Here is a 19848-nt window from a genome sequence, read left to right as displayed (position 1 = left end):
TCAGCATCACAGCAAAAGCATTTCTGTATTGGGTCACATCTGCATTACCCAAACAGGATAGAAGAGCAACAGTGAAAGAAGCCTGGGCAATGGGTAACAGGGTTCTGTTTTGTACATTCCTTCACTGATTCAATACTTCCAGAATACAATTATTCAGAAAACATCCAGTCTAAAGTTATATAAAAGTCAACAATTATGAACTGACTTCCACATAAACTGATGTTTCGATGAGGCAGGCAACTTCAGTTCACTAATCATGCAAAATACTCCCAACAAGATCAGTGATATTTCTGAGCAAAATCATTCAACTAGGCCCTGATTTAGCCTGCAAGAGAATCCCTTCTGCAAAAGTAACATTCTGTGGTCCAGAAGGTTATAAACACACTCCGCGTTTAGATCTACTGGCATAATCAAACCCTGAGGTTCCTCTGTAGTAAGGAAACCTCCCTTACAAAGCACATGTCAGCAGAGAATACCGATGTGATTGCACACTCCTGCACTGCTTTTATACCTTCCTGTTGACAAGAACACGAAAGGTAAAGGCACCAAGAAGTGTTCACGTTCACATTAGACGGGAAACAGCCCCCAAGTCTACTCTGGGCCTTTCCTGCCTGCTCGCACTTCTAGTGACCAGGAGCTTTACTCAGGACACTTCAGAGTGGCCCAAACAGTGGACGGAAAAAACCAGCAGCATCAGCAACCCTGTTCAAACATCTCTAGTGCCCAGTCAGTGAGACCGTCAGCACACAGCTGACTGTACCCAAGGCATGAACGATTCAGGTGTTGCTCAGCAGGCTGCACTGTGGACTTTTACCTCATAAGCATCTGTTAAAAGTTATTCAGTACTTACTTTAAAAAAAAAACACAGATAGGCTCATCTCACAAAATGTAATCTGTACACAATACAGCAAAGCTCAAAGAATGCTGAAGTGAAAGCCCAAGCACTTGGGAGGTAATTGCTCCTATAGGCTCATGATATAAAAACACTTTCAACTGTTCCCTCTAAAAATAAATCCTGCTATAGATGGGCATGTTTTACTACTCCTGCTTTCTTCTGATCGAGTCCAAACTCATTCACGCTTATACTCAGTCAAAGTTAGAAATTTAGCTGAAATTCTTAACCACCCCTTTTAGGCTTCATCTCTCATGATAAACAGCTTACTACCAACACAGCCCCTGACACAAACTTCCCCTTAAATATGCATAATTTACTCTATTTCAAATATATACAAGCAGAAGTAGCCCATCTTTACAAGACAGATTTCCTTCTACCCTAAAGTGCAGCTCTCTAATTTAAGGCAAATTTCAGTGAAATATAAAACCATAGTTTTATTTTAGTATGTACACATTTTAAATTAAAAACAAAGACTCCCTTAAGAAGGAAAGAATGAGAGGAAAATGTTTCCAAGTTTGGGAATTTTCTGGATTTTAACACAGTCCCAATATTATGTCCTATCAACATAGAAATTTGTAAATTTCTTTTCAATAACTGCAGATGAAAAAAGAGGTGGCAATGTGTACAGTAATTTAGCTCCAAAGATCAGTAAAACACTGGGAAAGTGCAGACATAAGTTTTTCATGTCCCGTAGTTTCCTTTAGCTACAGTAGCATCCATCAGCATCACCCTTCTAAACATATATCCTATACACCTAATGCTAATCTCAGTTCTTGTAATGAGTATTTCTCATCTCCATCTATGTCAAATTTCTTAAAGCTCTGTGACTCTTCAGCTGTAGAGCCAAGCAGCTTTTGAAGATCTTCATGCGATAGTTTTCCATCAGCATCTTCAGTTGCTTTTTCAAACAAATTCTGAAGATCTGCAAAAGGAACAAGGATTGAAAAGTAGATCCTTTAAATACACAGGAATATCCTATAAGCTGCTCTTCCAGTTTTACTGCACTGTGTCTTACTACCTAGTAATTAAATAAAGCATGCTCAAGTATGGAGTTTGCCTTCTGCGTTGTCACAAGCTGTCAGTAACAATTTAGGAGAGGGGAAAAAAAAAAAGCATGAACATCTCTGGATTAAATTACATTAAAAAAGTAACCCCTATCTCTGTTCACAACTAATACCCCATTCTACAACCACTAACTGCATACAGATGCAGTTATCCTCCACAAAAGCAAGCTCTGAATGACTGTTGCTATGCCAACAGCACAGATGACATAAAGGGAAAAGTGTCTATTCATTTCCTGATGCAAAGCATTGCCCTTTCAGTAGCTGAAGAGACTGAACAGCAAGATCCAGAAACCATTCATTTGACCAGGCAGTGTTCCCTTAAAAAAAAAAAAAAAACACACACACCCTTCCAAAATATAGACACTTATACCTACTTCACTTTCCTTCAGCAGCCTAATTCTGCCCTTGACTTCTCCCCCAGTCTCTGGGGCGCTTGGTGTAATACTTTGGCACTCAAAACAATCATAATTCTCTTATAATGCACACTCCTGTTTAAATCCCAGTTTCTTTTCTTTTACATGCTACTCTTTCCTTTTAGTTTTGTTTTTGGGGTTTTTTAATTACTACTTTTTTTTTTAAATCTGTAGTTCTCCAGCTTTTAAAATTGACCTCAATTCTCCCAGAATGCCCAGCCGCACTGCCATAGTCCTAGTTATATTTATCTCCTAAACATTTATATGAAATATTCAGAAAAAGAAGAGGTCAGCCTAGAAAGGACATACCTTTGATGCTGGAAATTCCTGGTAAGGACAGATGTCTCAGCTGTCCATTACCCTCTGTGTTGCCATCAGCTGACCTTGAAGCCAGCCTTGAAAGGTCTGTGGGCTTTGCTGTAGTACTCAGACTACTTTCAACTGTTACAAAACAATTTCTATTAGTCTTACTAATTCCACAGAATTGCAGTTAGCAAAACAAAAAATGTGATATAACTGATTTATTTTTTTTCATCACAGATGCTGTATGGATTAAGAATGTTGCAAAATAATTTCAGAATACAGCAGTGTTGTCGCCTTTCACTAGTAACTGGAAGAATAGAAGGAAACTTTTTTGGATAGTTACATAGCTTTAATCTTTCATGCTGTACTAGATGTATAATTGTAAACCCCATACAAAGAATGACTTGGAAACACTTTCTCCTTCCCAGTCTGAAAGTGCTGAACAAGCTTTATTAAGCAAATGACATCTGCCCACCTGGGCTGTTTTCACTTAGTCAGTGGAGGTATCTGTCTTCCCTAACAGCAAGGTCTAAACTTCCAAGCTGCTGCTTTGCAAATTAACAACAAGCACAGTTCTAGTGTAATGAGGTATTTCAAATCTTATCTTCGGCACTACCTGAATATATACAGCAAAAGTGCAGAACTGAGACAAGTCAGCACAGAGGCAGACCTTTCCTCTACATTACACTTAGATTTTGAAAAAGCAAAAATACATGTTACTGGGTATAAATTCCAACAGATTAATCACTGTATGTCTTCAAATACAAGCTACTGATGCATGTGAATCCTGCTATACACAGGCAAAGTCACCTTCAAACTGGACTATATATAGTTTTCTGTTTTAGAGCCATCAGTTTCTGACCACTTCAACAGAAATAATCTTCACAAAGTCTTAAGGAACAGACTGAATTATGCACCTTCACCAGTTATTCTTTGAAATGACAAGGGAACTTTCAGGTTTATGGATTACTATTACATGACAATTCTTACCATTCTTTGATGTCTCAATAGATCTGTCGTTTTCTGGCTTGCCTGTGAGAGCACCAAGCAGTTGAAGCTTCTCTCTTAGTATTGATACCTGAGAATCTCTAGTCCCTGTTTCCTGCATACATAGGAAAAAATTTCTTAAAAAGCACCCCTTCAGCAGATGGAGATCAGGAAAAGTAGTAATTTAAAATTTGTAAGTACTTGGGGAGGTCGCCAGGCTGATCAAAGTTTACAACGCTAAACAAGATTTTAAAATGAATAAATTAAATAATAATTTTTAAGAAATCTATGGAAAGATGTAAGGAATAAATTCACATGGCCTGTAAGAAAACAACAGAATCAGTACCTCTACCAGAAAACTATTTAGCAGGCACGGATTTCAAAAGAATCTGACATTTAGTTTCTGTATTTTTTACACAAATGAGCAAGACTGAAAAATCATAATATAGAACAGTCAAACATACTTAGAGCAAACATCTATACATTAATTGAATGCATAATTGTTTGAAACGTTTGCCTGTAGTACTGACTACCTTGGTGCGGGACTCACTGTATCTCTGTCAAAGTAAAAACACCCCATTTTTTAATCTGGAGCTCTTTTGCTCTTTTTGTGAGTAGGTTCCAGATGACAGGCTGAGTTCACATCGATTCAAACCTAGAACTGACAGTGCAGCCAGTTCACTCACCTGCCTTCTTTCCAGAATATGGGACACTAAGAACTCAGCAGCACTGCCTCTTATCCCCAGCCCACAGTGTGGCCATTCAGTCAGTCTGTTAAACACGCTCACAGCCAGTCAACAGATCATTACCGAGAGGTAGCCTTTCATCAATTCCTAGGCTCCGCTAGCGCAAAGGTTCTCTAAGTCATCCAGGTTTGAAAACTTTCCTGGGATAAATGCTGCAACCTCATTTGCAGTGTGAACCCACAATGGCTGGGCTAGTTTTGCTGAGCGCATGGCAATGAGTACACAAATGAGCTGGCTGCCAGAGTTCCCTGTTCTGCCGGACCGAGGTCTGAACCTCCCAGGATTCTTTCAGCTCCACGGGAAGGATATTACGGCAGCCCTGCTATGCTATCCCAGATGTAGTCAGAACAGCAATACTATTACAACTTTTCTTCCATCCTAATTAGCTTCCTGTCCCCAAAATGGGGTGGATAAGCTGTCCTTCTACTCTGGCCTTTGTTTTAAAAGAAACTTGATCAGATTAGCCTGTTTGCAGATCTTTCCTCAATTAAGTCACATTTAAAACATGACTATAGACAACAAAATGCTCTACTAATCCAGTGTAATTTGTGTTTCCTTACTTTACCTTCAGTTCTTTATTTGAATGAGTTTCATTATCTAGTTGATCTTCATTTTCCATTTTTGGAGAGGTAGTTGCATCATTCCCCTGCAGGAAAAACAGAGGAGAGCAGAGTTCATTCATGTACTTATTTTCTACAATGTAATTTCTTTCCTTCAAATTTGGCAGGCATGAAGCAGGAAAAAACAGGACAAATACGTGCTAGAATGAACATGAAGACAGTAGTTTATGTAATTTACCACAGCAACATCAGAATATTCCTTATTGCTAAACACACAGAACATGTTCTCAGAGACTGGCCCCAGTATGGCATAAAGAAAGTACTGGAAGGACTTCAGAACATATTAATGTTTTGGTTAAGGATCTTTTTCTAAGCATTTAAGCATCGCAGGACAATCCAGAGGCCCACCTAGGTCCTCCAAAAAACCCTGCCACAGCGCCTTCCTAAAACAGTTAGAGGTTTGTGAATCCCATCCCATCAAGCAGTCATACAAGTCTTAGATGTCACAGCGTTTGGGATAGTCTTCTGTAGATTCTGCAGAGAAGAAATCACTACTTCAGAGCTACTCTCAACGTTGGTTATCTGTTCAGAAATATGGAATAAATTCCAACCTGTCTCAAGTTTCATTCTGACATTTTCTTTCGTTAGGTTTGAAAAGTTATCTATGTAGTGTATAGGAAGTACTGAAACTACTAGCCTGAGTAGACAACCTTAGTCATCAAATACTTACCGCACTGGTAGACAAGTTCTCTCTTTTGTCCAGATTATTCACAGCAAGAGGAGAGTTTTCTAACAGCATAACCCTCCGGCTAAGGTTACCAATGGCTGAATCCACGTTTAGAAGCTTGATGTCATTCAACTTTTGGTACGCCACTACAGCATTACTTAGCTCTTCCAAAGCTGCATGCAGTGACTACATAGTGAAATATAAAACCAGCACATGTCAGTTTACTCAACCTCTGCAGCACTCTTGTTATTAACAACATGGTGACTGACCCAGTTTAACTGGGCAGACTTCAAACTGGCTCTCCACCAACACCACTGAAAACATCCAACTGGAAGCTTCCAGAATGCTATTCCAGCTTTCAAAGTTTAAAACTCAGATTCTTCCTCAGGGCTAACCTCTTTGTTGCCAATGTAATCACTTCAGCTGTGCCAGCAAACACAGAAAGCCTATTCATCTAAATTTCCAGGGCAAGCTTAGTAACTACATCAACTACTTTTTTCCCAGGAAAACAGGTATTAGGCATATTAATATACAAGATTAATTTTTGAGGAAAATATTGACTGCATTAAATGTAAATAAATGCAGTCATTCCATTCCAACCCATTCAGCTAAACACCCACATGTTACCATTTTTCCTTGTAGCTGAATCCCCACTTTCCATACCTTATTACATTGAGGGTAACTCAGTACGTGTCACTCCCAAATTTGCTCGGATTGGCGAGTACCTGCCATAAAATCTGTTCCATAAAAAGCCTTTAACTAATTTCCATTTACATAAGCAAAGTACACCTAAGATTTGTTGGATATCCACTTCAGTCTTTTTACTCCTCACCCAGTTAGAATACAAAAAAGACACTCTCAGACTAGGGTACTTTCCTGTTTGCACGTACACAGGAACAAACTACAGCAAAATAAACTTATATTTTGTTTTGAAGGATGCTATCTGTACTGTCTTGATAAAAACCCCTACTTTCTTGCACACTATGGTACTGCAAAACACAAATTCACATATCATGATATTTGTACCAATATTCTTTAAGCAAGAGAGAAAAATACCTTTTTGCAGTTTTCTGTCTGATTTCTCTCAGTCCTTGGCACAACAGTGGAGGGAAGTGAAGGTATCTGTTTTAATTCCTTCTAAGGAAAGAAATAGAAAATTATGTTACAAAATGGCTGTAAAAAAGCCAAAAAAACTCAGCTTTTAATCAGTGGCAGGCTACAGCTGAGGATGTTTTGCTACAATTATAGTCACTCATGTCTGTTGCGCATACAGGATTTTAAAAAGGCTAATGCAGAGTTTTCTCTTTCAAACACATAAGGTCCAAATTTATTTTAATTAAACACTCCTAATTACCTCTTCTCTCTTTAACGAAGTATTATGATACACATTTCACTGCTACCATACACACTACCATATCTGCAATGTTTTCGTAGCACCCCCTACTGAAGCAAGTTTTATATAGTGTCTAATTCAGATTTTACCTGCAAGTGTTCTTATTAAAGTAATACTGTAATACTGTATTGTAGTTTAGATGAAAAATTTAATTATTGGCTCAGTTTGCTAACTCCAAGAGAGAGGTCAGTATAAATACAGTGAGTAGTTTCTGGTAAAGACGGTCAGTAATTTCATCCCTATACACATCCTTAATTCAACCAACAAACTATCTCAACGCTTCCACCATCCCCAGATCCTAAGACAGTGCCGACAGCTACCATGAAGCAGCGCTCTGCATCACAGAAGCAGAGATTCCCAAGGCTCCACACCTGTGTAGTAGGAAGCAAAAATCTGCAGGATAGGAAGTGTAGTAGAGACCAACAATTCTGGTTCCAGAGAAATACACACTTGGTACCATACAGGAGATGCCACACAAGGATAAGAAGATTAGCTTATTAATGCACCAACCAGCACCTACCGAAACTGCAAAAGTATTTCAAAGGCGTAAGGCAGAACTCCACACAGTTCTTAAATTTGCTTCATATTAGGCATGTCAACTGTGAAAATGCAGTGTTAATTCAGTACTTTTTCTTACCACGTCATTCTGGAGTATTTCTATGGATTTCTTGTATTCTTCAATAGCTGTCTGGATATTTTCAACATCATGAGAAACACTGGTAAGCGTGCTACCTATGTTCGCTACAGTCTGGAATAAAGAAGATGACAAAAATCTCAGCCTTCCTCAAACTGCACTGTCCCAAAGTTTCCATCTGCTAAACACAATGTTTTGTTAGTGAAGCTGCAGGCAGACTGCCACAAAAACTGGCACGTGAATTTGAAGTATTCAGAACTTTGTTTGCAGACAAAATTGTGAATTATACCCATCGCACCTCCAGGCCAATAAGCAAAGACACACTCTATATCATATGAACTAGATAACCAAAATTACAAGTTTGCTACTCCCACTTCCAAAACAATACAAATGTTCTGGCATTAATTAAAAAAATAATAATCCTGGTATGAAGACATCTTGCCTCCTCTCTACATGGGAGTATTTGTATTGAATACAAGTATGCTGACAAGACCCGATTTACCCTGCCTTAATTGCCTTCCAGGGCTACCCATCAGACACATATGCTGCAAAACTAGTCTGCTTAAAGGTCGCAGGTTAAATTTTCGAAAAAGTATTGCCTTTTTTAAAATGAAAGAACAGATCTGAAGCATCAGGAAAGCCCTCGTGAATTCTGCAGGTACAGTCAATGTGCTCTGACACAGTTCCTTTGCTCCTGACTGCTCCTACCACATGCCTCCCTTGCCTTCACCTATGTGAACTTCCTCAACTCCCAGCTCTAACTTTAGAAAGTTACTGTTCTGAAAATTGGTGTTCTAGCAGCTGACAGCATAGCACCCATCAGAGTCAGACTGTCAGCTAGCCCATCCACAAACATTCCTGAAAGTTACAGTAACAGGACAGAGCATATGCTTCTCATTCCATATGTAATACTTCCTTCAATTGTTAAAACAAACAGAACCCATCTAAAAATTGCCTTTTCCTATAACCCTGTTATAAGCTCTTAAGGGGCTGAAGTGACCCTCTAGCTATCCAGACTGTGTGGATATTGTTTGAATACAAGTCTTTCTCCAGCTCTTCATTTTACAAGTCTGAACACAGGTTCAGTAAGCAATGTCTCTGCCCTGGAAGACTTCAGGACGCACTTAGCACCTTTCATCAGTCTGAACACAGGACACTGTCCAACAGGATTCCCTCAGTAATCCTTCAGGACTCAACAGCAGCAAGCAGCTCCCCATTTCCAAGAACAGTACCTACTTGGAAAAAGGCTTAAAAAACCCAAAATTCTCTTCTAAAGATAGCAGCCTTTTCACAGAATCATAAAATCGTTCAGCTTGGAAAAGGCATTTAAGATCATCAAGTCCAACCATTAACCTGGCACTGCCAAGTCCACCACCAAACCACATCCCCAAGCACCACATCTCCAGGCCTTTTAAATGCCTCCAGGGATGGTGACTCCAACACGTCCCCACACAGCCTGTTCCACTGCCTCACAGCCCTTTCGGTGAAGACATTTCCCCCAACATCCAATGTACACCTCCCCTGGTGCAACTCGAGGCCATTTCCTCGTGTCCTGTCGCTTGTTACGTGGGAGAAGAGACCGACCCCCACCTGGCTGCAGCCTCCTGTCAGGGAGCTGTAGTGAGCAATAAGGTCTCCCCTCAGCCGCCTTTTCCCCAGGCCAAACAGCCCCAGTTCCCTCAGCTGCTCCTCACAAGACTTGTAAGGTCTCTTAAGACCTTCACCAGCCCCGCTGCCCGTCCCTGGACACGCTCCAGCACCTCAGTGTCCCTCTTGTACTGAAGGGCCCAAACCCAGACACAGGATTCGAGGTGCAGCAGGGGGACAATCACGGCCCTGGTCCTGCTGGCCACACTGGTTTGGATACCAGCCAGGGTGCTGTTGGCCACCTGGGCACACCGCTGGCTCCTGTTCAGCGGCTGCCCACCAGCCCCCCCAGGCCCTTTCCCACCGGGCAGTCCCAGCCCGTAGCGCTGGTGGGACCCCAGCACAGGACCCGGCACTGAGACCTGTAGACCCTCACACCACTGGCCTCGGCCCATCGGTCCAGCCTGCCCAGATCCCTCTGCAGAGCCTCCTGCCCTCCAGCAGATCCACACTCCCACCCAACCTGGTGCTGTCCGCAAACTGACTGGGGGTGCGCTCGATCCCCCCCCAGGTCGTCGATAAAGACACTGAACAGGCCTGGCCCAGCGCTGAGCCCTGGGGAACACCCCTCGTGACCGGCTGCCAGCGGGATGTAACTCCATCCTCCACCACCTTTGGGCTCGGCTGTGCAGCCAGCTTTTTACCCAGCAAACAGGACACTCGTCCAAGCCATGAGCAGCCAGTTTCCCCAGGAGAATGCTGCAGGAAACTCTGTCAAAGGCTTCACGAAAGTCTAGGCAGACAACATCCACAGCCTCTCCCTCATCGACTCAGCAGGTCACTTTGTCATAGAAGGAGATCAGGTCAGCCAAGGACCTGCCTTTCATAAACCCATGCTGACTGGGCCTGATCCCCTGGTTGTCCTGTACGTGCTGTGTGACAGCACTCAGGGTTATCTGCTCCATAAGCTTCCCCAGCACAGAGGTCAGGCTGGCAGGCCTGTAGCTCCCCAGACCTTCCTTCTGGCCCTTCTTGTAGCAAGGCGTCACAGTGGCTAACCTCCAGTCAACTGGGGCCAGCCCAGTGAGCCAGGACTGCTGATAGACTATTTCTTCCAAGGCAGGTAATTTCAAAACCAGCTGGATACAAGGGACAGTTGAGCACGTGACTTTTCACCAAAAGCCAGGCTACTCACCTACACACACCGAAGTTCTCCTGCGTGACAGGAGGTAGTACAGCAGGCACACAAAAGTCAAAAAAGTCCAAGTCTTGAAATCTATTGCTTTTCATTAACATGACACATACAAACCATTAGAAATACTGTATTTAAACTTCTAAATACTTTTTCCACACTCAACACCTCGCAGTATATCTCCCAGCTCTGTTTTATTTTATCAACCTACCAAAAACGTAAAGGCAAGCAAGATAGCATCAAGAGAGCAGTGGAAACAGATGCCACATGTAACACCTTCCTTAGACTCAACAGCTGAGACTGGAAAGAACTCAAAATTCCCAAGACCTTTGATATCCATGAAGCATGAGTAAGGATGGACTTATCTGAAAATAAAAAAGCCTTGCTCTTCAGGAGATCCTTGCAAGAGAAACCTGTTGGCCTAACACTTGATCCTGACAGTACTGAAGGCAGCAAGGTGACAAGGTGTTTCTGTATGTTTACTGTTTTATATATATATACACATACACACACAAATAAAGTAGGTGGAGGTTCCAGACTAGGTACTGCATAGACTTACTTCTGATATAACAATGAAAAACCAGCATGCTTATAACAGCAAATTAGAGACTTAGGAAACAGCTTTGTACTCCTCCCAGAAAAAGAAATCCGAGCAGCCTGATCAGCCAAACCACGCTAATTGCTTTGCATATGACTAGCTTGTTGATTATACATTAATTTTGTAGGGACAGGAAATGAGAAGTGGAAACCCATAAAAGCCACAAAGATGGGAGTGACATTAGGTGTTAGCCCAATATAAATGCTTACTGCTAAACAAACAGAACTGCCATGGAAGAGCTGGGAAAGTTTCAACAAGCCATTCTTTTTACCAGAATGAACAGGACAGTTCTTTGGTAAAGAACGCTCAGCTAAGGCACATGGTAAGACACCATATTAACAGAAGTCACTTTTGAAGTAAGTTTGTGTCACCCAGTAAGATCCATCTTTCAAGGAATTGTCAGAAACCCATCCCAGTACAATTCGTTTTTCTGTGCATGTAGTGAACACCAAGAAAGCTCCCACACAGGTGTTCCAGGCCCACTGCTCCCAAGTTTGACCCCTACAAAACTGTAAACACAGAGCCAGATGTAGAACCATTCACTGCACAAGATGAGGAAATTTTCCAGAAAGCAATCCATTTCCTCTTCCAATTAAAAAAGCCAACAAACCACCTATTTGCAAGCAGAGTTGTAAAACTGCAGACAGACTTTTTGCAAGTGTCAAAGGATACTATGACTAGCAACCCGAAGGAAAGCAACTAGAAAGATCAGCCCCAAGGTAAAGAAATAACAACACGATACAAAAAAATGTGTCTCCAGAAAGGGACAAACAAGGCCTTCCCATTTTTTACCTGCCGTACATTATCACGGGACCATACAACATCAAGTATATGAAGTCAAATTTAGAAACAAGAGAAGCAAACGTTCCTCACATGCAGTTCAGGTAACTCCTGTTGTCAGTGCTGTCTCCAAAAGCCCAGCTGCAGCTTCACAGCACAGAATGCATTTAGCAATAGCCACATTTACAGTACTTGCCTTCTGAAGTTTTTCTACTGTGAGAGGAAGAGAAATCAGATCAGAAGCAGACTTTATGTTGTTTTTGAGATGATTTACTGTTGAGGTCAATAGTGATATCTAAAACGAAAAAGAAATATTTAGAATTAGTCAATGCAATCCCAATTCTGACCTTTCCCAATACTAATGACTTAATGAGTAACATTAAAACATAAGGCAAGACAAAATTATATATGTACACACCCACAAAACACCCATCTCTAGGTTTGCAGTCCTGCCTAGGCTACATTAAAAATATTCTGCCTCTTGCAACAGAACATGATTTTTTTTTTTAAACTGAATGAAAACCATAGAAGCCCCTTTTCAATAAGGTACCTTCTGCCTATTTTTCATTCACTCTTTAGAGGCCGTTGCCCAAGAAAGATTTAAAAAATTGTGCAAGAAGCCCTTACGTGGAGCAAAGTGTCATCCACGTCGGTATTCAGCAATCAAACCTGCCTGGCAATCCCAACGAAGCCACGCAACTTCTCTAGCTGAGTGACAGGCAAAGAAGATGTACATATCACCCAAACTTCCTGCTACAGAAGTAGAACAGTGACAATCCAGGCACAGCTGGTTAAATTTCTGTCAGCTCTCTGACCCAGAAAGCAAGTTATTCAGTAGGTCTTCAAGATCACTTATTCCAATTGAGAGATTGTCAAATATATTAAAATCAACTACATGCCAATCATTAATTGCTAATACTATCACTTTAAGATCAATTTGTAGCCATCAGTAGTCAAAACAAAGAAAAATAATTTATTCTCACATGTGACAACACAAAAATAAGAGCAGATAATCCCACTTTCTTCTGGTTAAAAAAAGTTGTTTCCCAAGCTGAGGAAAGGGGCAAGATCCTAATTTTACATTAGACCAATGCTGATCTGCTAGTGTGCAGTTTCCGGTTCCACAGCTGTGAATATTGGCTGAAATAATTCCCAGCAGCAGACCCCAATAGTTCATGGAAAAAACCAGATTTTGATTCCCAGAAGAGTCAGCTCAGACTGCTGCCAGACCCTGAGCTTGAAGGCCTGCAAGAACCACGTGCAAGTATCTTCAACATCCAGTTGCATATGACAGAATTTTAAAAGCGCAATGAAGCGCCTAAATATCTGTGCATAATGCATACTGTCAGATGTCAAAGAAAGCAAGTCAAATTTTTAAATATATTCATGTGCCCCATTAAGCACCTAACCACTGCATAAAACTGAAGAAAACCCAATCTGAGCAGGCATCTTGGTACTCTTAAAAATTAAACACAAAGCACCAGTGTCAGGAAGGGTTCCCCAAACACGCTTCTCAATACCACCAGCTGTGAGCAGCTCTGAACTTCTACCCTCCGAAGCAAGAATTTCACTAAGATCCTTTGCTGGATGCTTGGTTTGAAGCATGAGTTAATACAGAGCTGAAGAAACAGCTTTCTGTTAAGTGGCTTAGTTCTAGCCATGTAAACAGAGCTAAGATTTACACCGGCTCAGATTCTGAGTGTGTATTAGCAGATTTTATACTCACAAGATGCCAGGACTTCATTTGTAGCAACATGAACTCGCACTGATTCAAGTAACTCTTTTCCACGCTTATGAAACACCTGCAGACATTCTTGAGAAATTTGAAAAGTCAAATCTCTCATTATAAGCATCACAATTATTTGGAAGGAAAATTAAGAACTGCACAGTTCTCAGGTTCTTTTAAGTTCTGCCTGAAGTCTTTCTACCAGTTGTGTAATTTCTCTTCTTTGCAATCAGTCTCCAGTCCAACTGGATGCTCAAACTTTTTTTTGCTTCTTTAATAACAAGGCTTATACTCCATTTTAACTTCAAAAATAAGAAAGTTGTGTATGATCACAGAAGTCATAAAAGCTCAGCACTGCACTTGAAATTAGTTTCTGTAAAAATAAATTTTAATTGTATATTTTCTTATTTTTCAAAACCAAGCACTGATCTGTCTCACCTGTTTATTGATCTCTGTGATATTTATCCAAATTTTATTTAGCCCCAGTTCTCCAGTCTCTATTTGTTCTAGTTGCTTTTGCTTCTGCACCAAATCTTCATTCAGTTTAGGAATTTCTTGGAATGATGTCTTTTGATTAGATTCCACTACAAAAATGAAAAAAAAATTAAAAAATACAATAAAAAAAACCAAAATTCCAGGTAAACAACATTGAGAGCAGCAAACAAATTACAAGCAGCAACACTACAGCAGCAAAAGAAGGAAATGTAGTTTCTACATACAAGTTTATCACCCATCCAGAATTGTGTTCATTCAGAATGAGAGCAATTTTTTATTTTAAGAGTACTGATGAGAGAGAACCCAGAGAGACCGTACTAAATTTACCACTTTGCAATAGTATGGTCATTCTGGCAAGCCTCAGCAGGTCTTTATTTAGTGCAGTTATTTTGCATTGCTTTCACAGAGGAACACGAAATAGTAATGGGACTGTGTATCAGAACTGCCAACAGTACCAGGGCAAAGGAGGCACGTGAAGGGAACCTCAGTGCCCTTTTCAAGCCTGCAAAGGGGCTGCTGCTGACCAAGTGAATTCCAAAGAGATTAACGTGATTATAGTTGTTCTGTGTGACAAAGACAAATGGGAAAAAAAAAAAGTACAAGTTTACACACTAATGTCTATTGGTAAACAAATCAGTAAACAAAGTCCTTGGACAAAGTCAGTTATTACTGCAATTAATACTACAGGAAGGGGGAAACATGCAGTTCAAACCAATTCAAGTGAGCCTCAGAAATGCAGCTCCTCCAGATCTGCAGTGACTAAGCTGTTTAGCTGCAAGCGTCACTAGGCAATCCTAAATCCCTAGGTCCAGGAAACAAATAAGCAGAAGTTTTGAGATGGAGATTCCAGAGTTCTCCAAGATCTGCACCTCTGCCCTGTTACACAGCACTAGAATGCTCCGTAACAAACTGCTATCGCTCTGACCAGACTGCCAAAAGCAGCGGGACCTACGTCATAGGTAGCTGGCAGCTCCCAGAACGAGTTTCCATATCTGACCCATCCAGTCAAAAGGGGACACCTTCAGGAGGGTTCCATGCCCGTGGAGTGGATACCCAAATACATACAACTGGAAGGCTGTGCATCTTCAAAAACCCAGTTTGCTTTTCTTGAAGGAAGTCCTAGAAGTCATTTCTAAGTACAGAGTAACGTGCATTGATCACCCAAGATCCAAACCACGCTTCCAGTTCAGCAAGACCTTGAAAGGTATTTTAGCCAAAACAGATCGAGAGCCAACTGTGCATGTGACACAAGCAGTTCACGCTGAACCTGATCTTTCGGAGGCTCTTGTAGAAAAATTATTTGCTGTTTTGCCACTCTCACTGTGTACAGTGAGACTCCACTTAGGATTTTTTTGCAGTCCCAGGAAGGTTAAGTACTATACACATTCTCTGCATCATTCCTAACAACTGAAGGGAAACACCACAATGACTTCCCCTTATCCCAGACGTACTAGATGCAAAGATGTCTTATTTTTAAAAAGCACTCATACCATACTCAGTTTGTACAAAGGATGGCAGATCATTAACAAATACCGCCACGGCAATCTGCTCTTATGCAGAAAAGGTCTGGATGAAGATTCAGAGGAGGAAGGTTCTTCTTCCAAACTTGTTGTAGGACAGAGAGATCCCGTGCCTTTGTTTCTCCATCCACCAACGCATCTCACCAAGGCACAATGTTACCTTTTGGAACCACATTATTCTTGCTGTCTGCTTTTCTGTGGTTGTTTTTAATGCTGTGCCTCAATATAAAACTCCCATCCAGCTTCTAGGCATGCTATTACAGTGGCAGGGAAACCCAAGACTACCTAATCACTAGATAAAGTATTAAATGCTCAGCTTTTCTATCAGAGCTATTAAGGAGAAAACAAGCACATCTGTGATTGTCAGACAGTAAGCTCAAGAGAGAACAACTGCTTTAACAAAGAGCCTATGTAGAACAGGAACAATGAAACTTAACTACACCAAAGCCAGCAAATGTTGTCATCGTGCAAAACATTTACTGCCGGTACATTCTTGAAGCAGACTAGTCCATGAAAATCGGCAGTCAGCTCACCCAGAACAGAGAAACAGCTACTGCAGGGCTGTTCGGTACGCTCACAGCCACAAAGCAGTGCCTGTAACTGAAGGTATCCTCCATAAGTGGTGAATGCCAATCTATCAACAACTCTCCCAGCTACCCAGCAGGTTCCACCCTAGCAGACAACTCCCCACCTCACCAACCAAAGTTGAAACACCTGAACAGGAAGCCCTGAACAACAACAGCAACAAATTTTTTTTTCTTTTTTTTTTTTTTATTAAACACACATTTCCTCAATACCTCTTTTACCACACAAGACCACACAAGCAAATCAAACCCTCTGCTTACCTCCAGCCCTAACAGTCTCCTGTAATTTTTTAATTTATTTCACCAGCCTTGTTTTTAAGGTCATCTTCATGTCCTGGGCACAAAAATTTTAAGATGAAGATCAAAGTTAAGGACAAAACTCACAGTCAACAGCGGTGCTCCTCAGGCAAAATGTTACCTACTTAGCCTTCCTGAAGCCACTACAGACTACCTGAATGCTTAAGCTTCACTCTCTCCCACTCCATACACATAGCTCCTCAGCTTACCCTTGCCTTTTTCAACATACAGGATTTTAAATGCTACTAAAATAATGCACCAAAACATATCTTGTGTCCATAGGTGAGGTATAGAGAACAGCAAGCAAGTGAAAGCAAATCTCACGATTTGTTATACCTCACCACTATAGAAGTTATAATACTGAAATCTTACAGAGACAGGGAAAACCTGAGACCTACAAGCAAAATGCTTCACCTTAATGCCATACTTCAAAGTATTAAACATGATGTAACTCCACACCATAAGCAACACAACATAAAAAGCTGGACAAGAACAGGTCAATGCAAGGAAGATAAATATTCAGAGGATACCAAGAAAAAAACACAATACAGAAGCAACATTCAAATTGCAGTCATGCCATAGCAAGTATTAGAAGTTTTTAAAAGAGCTCAAGAAAAGAACATTGTTTTCCATTCAGTGATGCATCACAATCCCCTAGACTGCTTTTATGGAGCTGATCAGAACTTTTTCTTTTTAAATACGGTCTTTCTTTGGAAGAAAACATTCCCAAAGTCAGGAATTTTAGAAATGTAGGTACAAGCAGCGACAAGCCCAACCAGTCCAACACCCCTGCCCTTGAGAAGATGTAGAGCAGGCAAGAATATATAACATTTGCCTCAGATTCACCCAGCCTCCTACTGTTTTTGGCTTCAGAGGACTCCTCAATTCAGAGGCAGTTCATCTATTCAGTACTTTCAAACTTTGAACAAGCAAGTAGGCAACTAAAGCTCTTCATACTGCCCAAAGCAAATATGAAATAGCATAGTTACATTTACACTTACTAGTTCGAAACTTCTCCTTTATTGCATCAAGATCCTCCTTGAGAGCCACCTGCATCCAGACTAAGCCCACACATGCTACCACGCAAGCAGCAAGAATGACAAATGCACACAACGGGTAACAGAACTTGCAGCATCGTAGATAGTCTCCTCTGGATAAAACAAAAAGAACAGCTTACAAATACTCAACAATACACAGAAAAGTTTTATTTTAATGCTGTTCTACCGAAGTAAAGAGCAGTGCTGGAACAGAACACATTTTGGCTGAGAAAAGCTAATAAAGAGGTTTTCCAAGAACAAACAAGGCTATACAGTGAGATCAGGGCTACCACTCTCTGTTCAGTTTATCCTCAGGAGACACAACTCGCATACTTAAGAGCAGATGTCAGGTTTCCCTTACTAAAATTTCCTGCTCTGCTCACATAAACTTATGTGAAGAACATCTGCTTGGTAGCTTGAAAAGCAGGCTTCAAGAAAGGGTATTACCATAATGTGATGGCAAGTCCTTCTAGATTACCTTAAACTGTGAAAGTCTGAGTTTCTCTTAAAAAAACCCACCTACTTTGTGTTATTCTTAGAGACCCATTAGTAACGCTGTTTTAACTTAAAAGTTTATTCTTTGGCAAAAGCACATCACATCCATGAGAAAACCAGCCCTCCGCCAGCTCGCAGATACAGGGCTGTGCCACGCCAAGCACACACGGGTAACGGCTCAACACTTCAAGCAGCTGACCCCGAGCTGCTCCAAGGGCTTCGGCTGCGGTAAGCGCCCAACAGAAACGCCGAGAAGAAACGAAAAAAAAGCCAGAGACGGCTCAGACCTGTTTCCACCCCCAGGCAGGCGACCTGCTGGGCCCGACACCCTCGGGGCTGCCCCAGGTTCCTTGGCAGCCCCCTGCGCCCCGCGGCCGCCCCCAGCTCGCCCCGCAGGCGGGCGCCGAGGCGAGGGCTCCCGCGGCGGCAGGGCCGGGGCCCGCAGGCGGGCACGGGGCTCCGCGCCGGCAGGACCGGGCCCGGGACTCACTTGCCGCAGCGGCCCCGCGCCCCCGCGAACTCGTCCTCCTCGGAGCTGGACTCGGAGTCGGAGGCGGGTGGCTCGGTGCGCAGCAGCCGGTGGCCCGAGCCCTTCTTGGCGGGCTTCTTCCTGCGGCCGTCGGCGGCCAGGCCGATGAGGGCGTTCAGCTCCTTCCGCTTCTTCATCCTCTTGTGGGGCGGCGGCGGCGGCACGGCCGGCGGCTGGCTCCCGCCTCCCTCCTCCTCCGCCGCCGCCGCGGCGGCCGCCGCCAGCGCGTCCCGGCTCGCCAGCCTGCGGCCCGGCCGCGGCTACAGGCGCTCCGCGGGGCCGCGGCCGCTGCTCCCCCGCCGGCCCCGCGGCGGCACGCCCGGCCCCGCTACCGCCGCCTGCGCCATGGCTGCTCCCGGCCCCGCCGCCTGCACCTGCCAGCAAACCGCCTTCCCATTGGGCGGCGCGGGACCGCCCCCTCAGGGCTTAAAGGCCCAGGCGCGCCGCCCACGGGGGCCGGGAAAGGCGCGGACGGGTCGTGGGTTCGAGTCGCGCCTCCGGCGGGTGGGACGAGCGGTGAAGGGGCGGCCACCAGCGCGGGGGGCACGGCACGGCACGGCACGGCACGGCTGGTGCCTCCCGCCGCCGTCACCCTCCGCCCCCTCGCCCGCCAGACTGGACGGCGGCCCTTGCTACCGGAGATAACTGTGGCAGGGAAGCGGCGGTACCTGGCAGCTGCCCGCCCTCCGCCTGCCCCAGAGCGCCTCCGGTACCAGCCCCTCGGCTTACCGGGCACCGCCCGGCCAGCCCGGCGCGGCACCCACCGCGCTAACGGCGAGGGCGATGCGGTCCTGGCCGTCTGTAAGATGCGGCTTGAAACGCCAGCCCCACGGATGGGGCTGGATGGGGATGAGCGGACCCTTGGGAGGCAGGAATGGTGGCGGGGACCTCGGGGGGCGGCAGCGCAGGGCATGCACCTGCCTGCTCCCCCGGGCTTGTGCGCACCGAGCGCCTGAGAACTGCGTGCGAAGGAGCGGCATTCCCAGAGCCGGCCCCCGCGCCCGGTGGGATGGCCGCTGCGCACCCTCCCGCAGCCGGGCTCTTAGTTTTTTTTTTTTCTTTTCTTCCCTAAAAGCCCCGGTAGCGCTCGGTCTTCGCAGTTTTCTCCGATGGCAGCGCGCGGGCCGACGGTCGGGGCTCGGGAGTGACGTGAAGCGGCGGGGCGGGGGCGGGGCAGGCAGGCGGGCCGGGGGCGGGCAAGCATCAGCGATGCCCGGCGCGCCGCGCTCCGCCCGCGGGCGGCAGCTCCTCTCCCGCCTCAGCCCACGTCCCGGCCGGCGCCGGCG

At 43.9% G+C, this 19848-nt stretch overlaps 1 protein-coding gene across 5 annotated transcripts; it reads right to left on the bottom strand.

Annotated features, from left to right (window-relative positions):
• Nucleotides 1–857: 857 nt before the first annotated feature.
• On the bottom strand, nt 858–18938 carry EFCAB14 (EF-hand calcium binding domain 14). Of its 5 annotated transcripts, XM_056355355.1 has the most exons (12): nt 18524–18937; nt 17503–17651; nt 14044–14189; nt 13606–13692; nt 12076–12174; nt 7726–7836; nt 6752–6832; nt 5699–5881; nt 4974–5054; nt 3666–3777; nt 2682–2813; nt 858–1817 (listed from the first exon to the last, which is right to left on the bottom strand). In XM_056355355.1, the coding sequence occupies exons 1-12, from the start codon at nt 18697–18699 to the stop codon at nt 1642–1644; spliced, it is 1533 nt and encodes a 510-aa protein (XP_056211330.1). In that variant the 5' UTR covers nt 18700–18937; the 3' UTR covers nt 858–1641. The 5 variants fall into 5 exon arrangements, with proteins under 5 accessions (XP_056211330.1, XP_056211333.1, XP_056211332.1 ...); XM_056355358.1 differs by lacking the exon at nt 2682–2813 and having other exon boundaries at nt 18524–18938; XM_056355357.1 differs by lacking the exon at nt 7726–7836 and having other exon boundaries at nt 18524–18938.
• Nucleotides 18939–19848: the final 910 nt, after the last annotated feature.

The sequence above is a fragment of the Falco biarmicus genome, chromosome 11 (genome assembly GCF_023638135.1).
Source record: "Falco biarmicus isolate bFalBia1 chromosome 11, bFalBia1.pri, whole genome shotgun sequence".
In the NCBI taxonomy this organism is placed as follows: Eukaryota; Metazoa; Chordata; class Aves; order Falconiformes; family Falconidae; genus Falco; species Falco biarmicus.
Note: the sequence above shows the minus strand (reverse complement) of the source record. Positions and strands in the feature narration are given on the sequence as shown.